At 45.5% G+C, this 12026-nt stretch overlaps 1 protein-coding gene across 1 annotated transcript in view; it reads left to right on the forward strand.

Annotated features, from left to right (window-relative positions):
• Window positions 1-201: 201 nt before the first annotated feature.
• Window positions 202-12026, forward strand: part of TMC3 (transmembrane channel like 3) — a 39769-nt gene continuing 27944 nt past the window's right edge. Inside the window, exons 1-4 of the mRNA XM_025437693.3 lie at window positions 202-290; window positions 1516-1662; window positions 5263-5338; window positions 11086-11167. Of these exons, the coding sequence (XP_025293478.3) occupies window positions 202-290; window positions 1516-1662; window positions 5263-5338; window positions 11086-11167 (394 nt within the window). The remainder of the gene's footprint in view (window positions 291-1515; window positions 1663-5262; window positions 5339-11085; window positions 11168-12026) is intronic.

The raw sequence follows: 12026 nt of genomic DNA on the forward strand, positions 1-12026 counted from the left end.
GCCGCAGCCACCTTAGCATTACATATGCACAACTGGCCTCCTCGCCAAGTACCAGCTGCAGACGCGCACTCTTGCTCCTGAGAACCAGAGAGCAGAGCGACTAGCAGCTCCCCTTCGGAAGCCTCGGTTGGAGCAGACCCCTGCTGCTGGCTTCTGGGGACTCAGCCGGCCCCTAGGGGTCCCTGGCAGCAGTCAGCCCCCATGAAACCCTCAAAGGCATCCCAGCGCTACAGAAGCATCCGGAGAAATACCAGCCAGCACTATTTCTACCAGGAGTCCCTGCTGCTCAGGTGAGTTAGTCCTGTCCCCCCGCCTGGGCAGAGGAGGCAGGTGTATTGAGGAAGGGAGCCCGAATCACCTGAGCCTTGCCTGTATCTGACCTGAGGACGAAGTTCTCATCCCGCTCCCCTCTCTTTCAGAATGAACTCAGCAACCCCTTTATCCGGGCTTTTGGGTTGGCCACCTTGACGATGTGCACAGGGGGAGATGGCTCTACATGCTCATTGACTGGGAGAGCCAGATCCAATGTACCCCAACCTGCCTGAATCCACAGGCACACGTTCTGTTTTCTCTCTGTTGACTCCATCGGTGATGTCAAGAGAGAGCAGATAATACATCTGTCATAATAAATAAGGTGTCTGTTGGAAAAGGCTTCAGGCTAGGAAGAAGTGAGGGGGTTCTGTTCCAATCTGTTAAATATTTATAAAGGTATATTAAAGCCTCCATTAATTTGGAGAAATTGGAGACAATTCTCCTATGAGTAAGTAAAAACCATCTCTGAACTAGAGCAAAGCAGAGGAATTATTTTCTCTTACTTTTAAGTGTATCATTGATCAAGTAGCAGAATACTCTTACCTCCTCCTGAAAAGTTGTGTTAGGATTAACATATTAATTGCTACTGGGAATAAATGTTGCTCCATGTGGGAAAATGGTTCTCCTACACAATAACTCTTCCCCTGTAATATTGCCCACGTAAATCTGCTCGGCTACATTCTTGGTTTCTAGAAGTTTCTAGAACTTTCTGCCTGCACTATCTCAGCTTCAAAGAATGGAAGTGGACACGCAGGGAGGGGTCTCTGGATGACAGCGTTTGGTTTTCCTTTATTTTGCCTCCAGAGCTAGAGAAATAGGGGGAACCCTGTCTCTAAGATGAACTGATTATTTCAGTCAGCCTGAGATAGAAATTCCTTGGCCACCAAAGATGCTGCCATTCAGGAATTGTCCGTAAGCTCCCTCCCGTCTCCTTCTATGACGTCTTCTGATAAAAGCTGTCATCCAGAGAAACCATTGTCTTTCACCGGCCCACTGAAACGACAGACTCCAATGAATGCACTTCAGTGGCTCCCGAGATGGCCAAATTCTCTCTCTGCCTCCTCGGGTCCCTCTCCCTCTACACATACGAACTTCATACAGATGACCCTGGGGCAGCGAGATGCTGAACGTGCCCGGGGCAAGATCTTTGCTGGAAGCAATTCTACTAATCAGATTTCCTCCTTGATGCCCTGATCCATTCAGCAACTTGGATGACAGCTTTAATGCTGATGAGCCAGGGGACAGCAATGATCCTGAACAAATCTTCCAGAATATACAGTTCCAGAAGGATCTCATGGCAAACATTCGCTGCAGACCGTGGACCATGGGGCAAAAGCTGGGAGCACTGAGGTAAGGGCTTTCCACAATCGTTACTGATTATTGCAAATATGCTTTCCATGAAACCACCCTGTCCTGCCCAAGAAAATGAGCACAAAGACCCATGAGAGAGTGGTGGGCAGGCACTCTTGATCTGACTCGGAGAAGTCACAAGCACCCCAAGGTGGCAATTTCTCTGTGAGTGTGAGAGTGTATGTGTGTCTGGGTTGGGGGTGTGCATTGGTGAGGGGTTGGTGGTTTTCTACCTCCCTTTCAAACACTAGATTTTAGCATTGTGTCTAGAGATAACCAAATAACCAAACTCACTGCAGACAAGTCTATAAGCTGGAATGAAAACAGATGGTAATTCCCCCTGCTTGCCGCTATTCCCTCTAGGGCGGGGGGTGGGGGCGGTAGTGGGGGTACGACAAGATTCTATGGGAAACCAGATTACGATACTTAGGGTCACTGGAGAATCCATTTGGATAATAGTGAACAGCTAAAGAGTTGAAGAGAGGTTGCCCGAATTTGAATACTATCTCCCAATCATTAGTTACAGTGATGTTGGGCAGCTTTCTTAATTTCCACCACTTTCTTTCTCTTTAAAGTAGAGATGATGATTAAAAATAGCAACTTCCCGCCTGGGTGGCTCAATGGTTGAGCATCTGCCTTTGGCTCAGGTCATGATCCCGGGGTCCTGGGATAGAGTCCCACATCGGGCTCCCCACAGGGACTGGGCTTCTCCCTCTGCCTGTGTCTCTGCCTCTCTCTGTGTGTCTCTCATGAATAAACAAATAAAATCTTAAAAAAAAAAAAAGAATAGCACCTGCCTCTTGCAACACTGCTTCCAAAAATGTGCCCCACGAAGCAAGCAGGGTGTTTGCTAAAGATTCAGAATCCCTGGTTGCCCTCAGACCTGCCAAATCAGAAAGTATGGGAGTGGGGCCCAGTATTTTAAACACACATTCAGGTGGATTCTTTTGCATACTGAAGTTTGAGATCCGTGATAGTTCTAGGGTTAAATGGGATGAGCCGTGTGAGCGCCTCACACAGTCTCTGGTACGTGGTTGTCACACCTTGACAGTGAGTCCTGATTGATGATGCTGATGCTGGGGGTCACAGGACAGGGACTTAATTGAACGGTCTTAATGAGCCACTCTGACCTGTCAAGTGGACCTTCCTGGAGAAACAGGCAGCAGCAGCCCTAATCATCAGGTACCCTGTGTAGACAGGATTAGAACCTCGGTCATGCCCCTTTCCAGACACCAAGCACACAGCCCTCCCTCCTCATGTCTACCATTAGGCTTCCACTTCTCTCCTGTCAAATCACGGCTTCATTGGCTTTCCATGAAGGCATACTCCTCCGGTCTGGCCCAAGACGCAGCTGGTCCTCAGGTGGCTCGGCAGATGGCTAAGGACACCTGTCCCTTCCAGGCTCAGCAGTTTCTGGTTAATCCTCCATGTCTGCTATCAGCTCCTACCACGTCTGTTTCTTTGAGTGAGGATAGCAACTTAAGTTTGTTTAAGTTTAACTCAAAGTTTGTTTCTTTGAGTGAGGATAGCAACTTAAGACAGAAGACTGATGCCCAGAGATGTAAAGTGGCTTACCCCAGGACACACAGCCTCTGAGGGCCGGACCTGTGCTTTAAACCCAGGCCCTCTGACCCTGACTTCAAAATTCTATTGAAACAGAGAAGAACTCTGCCAAAGGAATAGTTGGAGTAATCTATGCTTAAAAAAAAAAAAAAAAAAGTGATGTGCTAGATTTTTAAAAAATCATGCGGAAATGTTGCTGATTGATGATAAATGATTAATAGGAGTAATTAGTAATTACTAACTAGTAATTAGTGATCACTAATTATTAGTAAGAAGCTAAGCCTTTGTAACCTACAGGCAGAGCACAGCAAATACAACTTTTCTGTCAAAAGGGCAAAACCAGGCCATCTGTGCTGATACCTGGCCAGGGGCTCAGCCCAGACACTGACAGGGTCACACCGGTGCTGCCCAGGGCTGGCAGTCAGGCTCTCAGAGGCGGTTTGTCCTCTGAGTACTTCCATTCATCATCCCCTGTTCCCCACGTCTCCTCCCTCGTCACCTTGAGAAGCTACTGGAGCAATGCATCACTAATTGGACCTGCTGGGGCGTCTGGAGAGCAGAGACCACTGAAGCCTAACCGTGTGGGAAGCCAGGAGCCCCAGCTGAGTCTGGAGCAGTAGGCACCTGTCTGGGAGCACAGGGCACAGGCTCATTGCCCTGGCAGGGAAGCAAGTGGTCAGTGCCCTATGAGGAGGCCTACGTTAGGTCCTCCGTGGTACCTCAGGTCCTAGCTCACCCTCTCTCATACTCTTGCCACAGTAACTCTTCCCAGTTACTGCACCTCTGGGCTCCTTCGCCCTATTAGCTAGGGACTCTTCCAGCAAAACTGTCTTACGCATCTCTGTATCCCACTACACTTAACCCAAGTGAGTGTGCAGAAAATGTTTGCAGAAAGAAAATTATGAATAATTAAATGAAATAAATGATTTCACTTGTATAAGCCTCTTGTCTTTTAGATGCCATGCAGGGTAAGGCATCAAGCCTCACCCCTGCCTGCATTTGTGGTTCTGACCGGAATGAAGCCAGGCCATCTGCGGGGCCGGGAAGCTGGGGTGATGGCCACAAGGGCACAGAGCTGCAAAACCCAGCAAGTGCTCCGATTAGCTCACGTTTCACTTGTTGGAAAGGGGAGTCAGCTAGTTCCTGCATCTCAGGGAAAGACTCAGAACCCGCTGGTGTTGCTAAAAGGCTGCTGGGGTGTCCGCACAAAACCTCCCTAGCAGCTCCCAGGGCACACTCGAGATTGCAGGATTCTGAAGAACCAAGCCCTTCAGCACTGGTCAGAATCAAGGGGTGGGGGGCTGGCCATGGATAACGAGGGTCTCATCAGTGCAGTGTCAGATGAGGTCACCTTGAAGGTGACATTCACCTCTGAGGGTCCTTGACTGCTGTCTGTCCCCCTGGTGCTAACAGTAATTGTCTAATCCTGCTATTCACAGGACTGTGGATGTAACCATCTACCCCAGTGAGTTCAATGCATTCCAAGGATTAATCATTTAGGTGGAGACATCAGGTCAGCTCACCAAAGTCAGCAGTTCGTTTGGGCTGCATCAGGTTCTCCTCTGTGGCTGTGGAGACACCACGTAAACCAGACACCATCCTTTTCTAGAGGCAGGTTCTCTGAGGCTGTGTCTGACTTTCACTTCCAGAGATGAGGGTCTCTGAGGTCAAGGGGAGGGGTGAGACCCCCTCGCGCCCGCTGCCAGGATTCCCCCCGCCGCCCGCCCTCAGGATTGATTCCCAGACAACAACCAGGGAAGGACTTTAAGAAATTCATTGCTACTCATTTTGTCATTGATTTATCATTCTCTAAGAATTTATCCATTAAAATTTTTTTTTCAGAAAGTATTTTTTAAAAGAGATTTCTGGTTGCCTGAGGTCAGGAGATGAACGATTTGCATATTTGCATAGCCCCACCATGCCACAGCATCTTGTCCCTCACATTTTGACCACCAGCTCCTGTTGCAGTTCCACATGTTTTGCCAAGGTGATGGGTGTGACAAAATCGTGCTGACGATGGTGTTTTTCTTCTCTTAGGCGAGCGAAGGAGATCGTGCTGAAGTTTGAAGGGAGGCTGACCCGGACCCGTGGCTACCAAGCAGCAGGTGCAGAGGTGAGAGCATGTGGGCACAGGTGCTCCCACCCCTTCTGCTGGTCTTGGGGCCGAGAAATTGCACTCCATGGCATCTGTCATTATACATCAATTATTACAGCTCTGAGCTGGCAGGGACAAAAGTCCCAGAACCTGAATTTTAGTCCTGGATGCTGTCACTTACCAACTCGACATGACTCTGGGGGAGCCCAACTCATCCGAAAAAGGATATCTTCCCTTGAGAAAATGATCTAGCATCTTTCTTGACTTAATCCCACCCATATGTGTAGCTTTTATTCACTGTATGTCTTGTGATAAAGTTACAGATACATTCCAATGCTCCTTTTATAATTCAGTGCTAAGGTTTTTGTTTATTATTTTTCCCATTCAGTTCCTTAAAGCTAAACTTTAGTATATATTGAAATTATCTATTTAGAGAGACATCACAATAATTTTCATAAATGTTTAGAAGACAAAAAGTCAACCCCCATAATAGTATCTTTTTAAAAATCTCACATTCCAGTCACTGAATATATAATTTTCACTGACAGCAATGATAGTATACAAACATTTTTGTCTTGCTTCTTTTTTTCACTTAACCTCACACGTAACAGAAGGATTTTTCCATGTTGCTATGCATTTTTTACACATAGTGTTTCCCCTGACAGATGACTGTAAGCTAACTTAATTAGTTGTTAGTCTCCTGGTGAATATTTAAATTGCCTATAATTTTTCATTATTGTTAATAACCCTGCAAAGTGTATCTTTGCACATATTCCTTTTCCTATCTTTTTAAAATTTAATTTTAAGGCTTTATTTATTTATTTGAGAGAGAGAGAGAGAGAGCGCACACAAGAAGGAGGAGTGGGAAAGGGAGAAGTCAGCTCCCCACTGAGCAGGGAGCCAGACATGGGGCTTGCACCCAGGACCCTGAGATTATGACCTGAGCTGAGGCCAGACGTTTCACTGACTAAGCACCCATGCGCCCCCTCTTCCTATCTTTTAAAATTCCTCTTCCAGGATAAATGCCAGAACTATAATCACCATAGAAAAAATATAATCCTTTTTTTTGGTTCTTAATAAATATTAATAAATTATTTCTCAAAACCCTTGATAGTTTATCTTGCCATACATGATGCTTACTGTTTTCATAATATTCTTGCCAATATTGGATATTGTATTTTTTTAGTTTTTATTTATTTATTTATTTTTTTTTTTAGGGAAGTTTTTTTTTTTTTTAATTTTTATTTATTTATGATAGTCACACAGAGAGAGGCGGAGACATAGGCAGAGAGAGAAGCAGTCTCCATGCACCAGGAACCCGATATGGGATTCGATCCCGGGTCTCCAGGATCGCGTCCTGGGCCAAAGGCAGGCGCTAAACCGCTGCGCCACCCAGGGATCCCTTTTTTAGTTTTTAAAGTTTGTTGTACTTTAACAGACAAAAGCTGACAGATGCACTCCTTTTAGATTCTCTGAAACAAAAAAAAGGTATTCTTAATGAAGTTTAAAGCCGGCCTCTATTCACATAAATATTTAATGATATGTTTATATATACCAGGGTATCAACACATATATATAGTTTAATATATATATATAAACACACATATATAGCTTAATATAATATTACTTAAGCTTTTCTATTTGAATATATGTGTTTCTGAGGCACCTGAGTGGCTCAGTGGTTGAGCATCTGCCTTCAGCTCAGGTCGTGATCCCGGGGTCCTGGGATCGAGTCCTGCAACGGGCTCCCTGCATGGAGCCTGCTTCTCCCCCTGCCTGTGTCTCTGCCTCTCTCTCTCTGTGTCTCTCATGAATAAATAAATAAAATATTTTTAAAATAAATAAATAAATAAGGCTGGCCATAAATTTTACATAATCATAAAATCTCAAAGGGTCCCTAGGGTCTACCTTGGCTGTCCTCTTACTCTCCACAGACTGCCTGAAGACTAATCTATTCCCACAACCAAGATTACCCAGGACTTCTTATGCCTGTCACACTGTGATAGACTTTATGGAATCCATACAGAAAACAAAATTATCTTTTTAATCATAAGCATATGTGCTGCTGGGCTCCTTCCTTATCTTCCCTAAATAGAAAGTCTGAAATGCTATGGGAAAACACTTGCAAATACTAGGAGGCCCTTCCCTTGAGTTCAGACAACCTGTGACATATAAGAGTGAGAAGTACTGCACCTTTTAGTAACGGTAAGATCAATATGGATTAAAAGTGTAATCTGATAATGGACTGAATTATTAAAAACAGGGTATTTAGAATGAGAAAGGGGATCTGAATTTTCAGCCTCACCTAGAGCTTGCCCTGAGGTTTTCAGCCGGCACCAGGCAGGCGCAACATTTGTAGGAGCACAGGCCCTACAGAAAGTGGTTCAAACCAGTCCAGTTTGACCCATGGGCTGTGCTTTGTTTCAGGCCCTCAGGTAATGAAATAGCCCAGACTGGGCTTTTTCTGCCTTCTGGGCACGCAGTAAAATGCCAAAGAAAATTCTTCTCCCAAAACGTCTTCTTCACACTTTGGTTCTTCCCCTCCCCATATTCAGAACTGCATTCCTCTGTTTTTTTAATATTAATAATATTTTGATGCCAGAAATTTTTATTTGAACCACTGGGGACCAGCATCTGCTCTAGCTGCTGCGTAGAGAAAATAGAAGGTATCTAGCCAGCCGGCGTACTGCCTGCAGCCCCTCTGTGTGTAGTCCCGGGTTTGTAAGCCCAAGATGGTAACTGTTTTCCAAATAGTAAATTTTATGTAACACAGCTACCCATTCTTCGTGACTCCCAGCACCAAGATCCTGGTCCCCATTCACAGGACTGCCACTTGGTCCTGTCCGGGGAATCACTGCTTCAGAACACAAGGCATCCTGGGGAGCCCTCCCCTGTTTCCAGCCAGCATCCTCCATTCACGTGGGTCTCCACTCGATTCCAGCTCCTTATAGACAGTCTTCCTTCAGCACCAGCACATGTCTGTATTTCTGAAGGAAGCGAGGTGTGAGTGTGAGATGAGGACCCAAGACGTCACTCCAGAGGGAATCAGGACACCCAGGTCCCTCTGCTATTGTTTCCCTACTCTGGCTTTGGTTTTTACATTTGATTCTCAAGATTCCTTCTGGTTCTAATATTCTATGACCTTTGTGTCTCTCATGATACTAGCAAAGGAGGTCACCCTTCTGGAGAGCCTTTGTGGCATGGTTGTCGCCTGCCTATGATGGTATATAGACTGATTGGCCTCCTGGCAGGTCCTCTTGCTTCTACAAACATCCCCCAGTAATCTACTGTGTTCCCCACAGGAGCCAGGGCAATCCTTGAAACAGTAAACTACTGATGCCAACCCTTACTAAGATAATGATGGATGATTGATTGATTGATTGATTGATAGATACCGAGACACATAGATACACAGATAGATACATAGATAGGCTTTTATTATACTTAGAATTAAATCTCTCTCCTTCCCATGACCCACCAATTAGATCTCACCCCACTTCCCCTTCTTCCATACTCTGCTGTAAAATGCCCAGCACGTGCTAACTCACAGATGTAATGAGCTGCCCTGGCCTCCTAGATAGCTCCTCTAATGATTTATTATTTTTTGAAATATCAGTTCCTTTTCATTCAAGTTTCAGCTCATGTATGACCTTCCCAGATCAATCTTTCCTGATCCTCTTGTTTAAAAAAGCTTTCTCATCCAGCCCTAATGGACCACGTCCCCCTGTGGCATTGATGCATCTGTTGCTGCCTTCTCTCTACCTAAACTCAAGCTCTGCGCCAGCTAACATCTTATACGTCTTGTCCATTTGCACCCACAATACTAGAAAGACACATGGGTGCTCAGTACATGCTCAGAATGAATGCATCTGTCATAAACTAGAATACGTGCTGTTAGAACACCTTTATTCCAGGCGAACTTACAGGCCATTCCAAAGAGGAAAGAATGAGCTTATTCTTATTTTTGGTACCAAATAACTCAGGCCCATAATTAAGATCTAATTCTTCCAAGTTTGGTTTTTGGTTTTGCTGTTTTGTTTTTGCTTTGCTCTTAAAATTTCAAATCATTTCAGAGTTTCAGGGCTTTCCATGAAGATTTGGTGCAAATTATCAGAGAAGCGTGGTGTTTATTTCCCCGCTTTACTGAATCTGGGTTATCAACAAATCACATCTTTCAATCCCATTTACCTCGAGGAAGCTCCCTTAGGAAGCTAGTGTAGACTCGTGTTAGCAGAATGAGTGCTGGGGTTTCAGTGCCCTTAAAGCTGAGTCAGGGGCCCCTGACTCCTCACATGAGCACCAGAGACAGGGAAGGAGGTTTTTCATCTCTTACCTACAAAAGTCGTTCTGCTTTACAGTGTTCTGTGCATTGAAATTCAACCAAAATTTAAATTGAACGAGTAACCCCAAATACTACTGATGGAATTCTGCTTCTCGTACAGACAAGGAAATGGAATGTCAAAGAAAGAAAATCCCTTTCCAAAGAGTGTGTAGTAGGCTCACGACTGAGCTGGTGCTAGAACTCAGGGCTGGGGCCCTCCTCCCAGTGCCTCTTACACTTAAGGACTTCACAGCTGGCCAGAGACTCAGCCGGTTTCCAACACCAAACCCGCTCCCAAGGGTGTTTGAGCACCGTGGCCCTGCACCCTGCACCCTGCAGGCTGTAGGGGATGAAAGAGCACAAGCTTTGGTGTTCTCCATGCTAAAGGACATACGCCACGGGAGAAATCTAATGGCAACACGAAGCAGGATATAATCGACATTACAAGAATATCCATCGCTGGGAGCTTTACAGAGAGAAGGATCTATTCCTCTCTTCGGAGAAGCTGCGTGAACTCATCATGGGCGTGGTTAGGTTCGAGCTGGGTCTGGAATCATGAACAGAAGACAGACAATTGCAACGTCTGATAAAATTCAAACAGATTTTCATTTACAAGCAGCCGTTCTGGCCTCAGCAGACACATCCCGGAGGACATTATCATGCGTGTCTGCATCAGGACCATGTGCTGTCTCAGAGTTCAGAATGTTGTAATTACATTTGCAAGCCTTCTTTCTGCAATGATATCATTTGCTTCCAACACAAACCAAGATTGTTTGTATGTTAAAATGAACAGCCTGCCAATACTGTGGAGAGCAGAGCCAGCGTCAGGGCACATCGTGCTTTAGTCTCCTTGGAGGAAAAAGAAACAAAAAGAAGATTTTTGAACTCTTGGCAATTGCATTTTAAACACACAAGACAAATTTCCAGATCTCACCGCTGGCAGCTTTGGCCAGGAGAGAGAGTGGGAGACAAGCACAAGGAGGACACCGGGCAGGACGGGAGGCACACAACAGGCAGGGCTTGGGTTCAGGGTGTCCTATTGGCCCCTGGTCCTCAGTCCAGGGAGCTGTGGTCACCTGGGCCCCACTCCCAGGCTGGGGTCAACTGGGTGCATTTGGACATAATTCCTCAAGTGATTAAGTGTTTTTGGTTCCCCAAAGCAGGAATGGGGAGAGTAAGGTAGGTGTGACCCCAAGGGCATGGGCTCCTCAGGACAGACACCACAGCTCAGAGCCTGAGGCAGGTGCCCTCCCCCAAGCAGGGGTACAGAGAAGACAAGGGGGGCTGCTTTGGTCCTGGTTGTGCCTAAAGTCTTGAAAAATCATAGCTATAGGTATTAGACACTGTGTCTGGGGGCCTGTGCTCCCCTCAGGACCGTAGCATCACAAAGTCATTGCCATCTTGACAACTGTAAAGTTCTCAAACTCTGCTCCCTCCTTTTCAGCTCTGGCGGAAGTTTGCTCGTCTGGCCTGTAACTTCATGGTCATCTTCATTCCCTGGGAGATGAGGATCAAGAAAATCGAGAGTAAGTATGGGCACTCGGAGGAGTGGGGCAGGGACAAGGTACAAGTGGCCAGCCCACCTCCAGGCCTGAGGAGGGAGGAGCTGTGGGTCCCCTGGTAGTCACACTGTGTGCATGGTGCAGGCTGGGGCTGGACTTGGGATGGTGCGGATAGAAGACATCTGTGGTCCCCCTGTCGCTGCGGCTCTGCCACTCTGGCACTTCATTCGGGAGTCAGACCCAGCACTGACCCCAAAGGATCAGGTTTAAAAACCGCAGAAGAGTAAGAGAGTCATGGGAGCAGTTGCCAAACAAAACCTCGGAAACTTGCATTTTCTTAGAGCTGATTATAACCATTCAGAAAGCATATTCTAAAAAATAAATAAGTCACGTTCACAACAGGTTCACAAACGTGCAGACTCATTGTACACACATAACACGCAGCACACAACGCCAAGAATAAACTTAACAGTGAATCTGTAGTGAAGAAAACTATAAAATCAGGCCACAGGAAGTTTAAAAGGTCTTCTGAAGAGACATAGGATGATTTAATATTTGAAGATGTGCATTTTCTTAAATCAGCTTACAAGTTTAATGTAATTTTAGTAGAAATCTCAATGTAATGTGGTTTGTTGTTTCTTTTTTTGTACTCGACAAAATGATCATAAAACTTGTATGAAAGAAACACAACCAAAAGATTCATCAAAAAGAATTTTTCTTTAAGAAAAATGCAATTGAGCTTCCATAACCAAAACATTAAAATACATTTATAAACACTACAGCAGTTGAAATTGTAGCATAGCACCATAGATGATACTAGAACTGTTGATTCAACTGTTTTAAAGAGGATGCTTAGATCCTTCGCTTTAAGGTTCCATGAGCC

The sequence above is a fragment of the Canis lupus genome, chromosome 3 (genome assembly GCF_003254725.2).
Source record: "Canis lupus dingo isolate Sandy chromosome 3, ASM325472v2, whole genome shotgun sequence".
Lineage (NCBI taxonomy): Eukaryota > Metazoa > Chordata > Mammalia > Carnivora > Canidae > Canis > Canis lupus.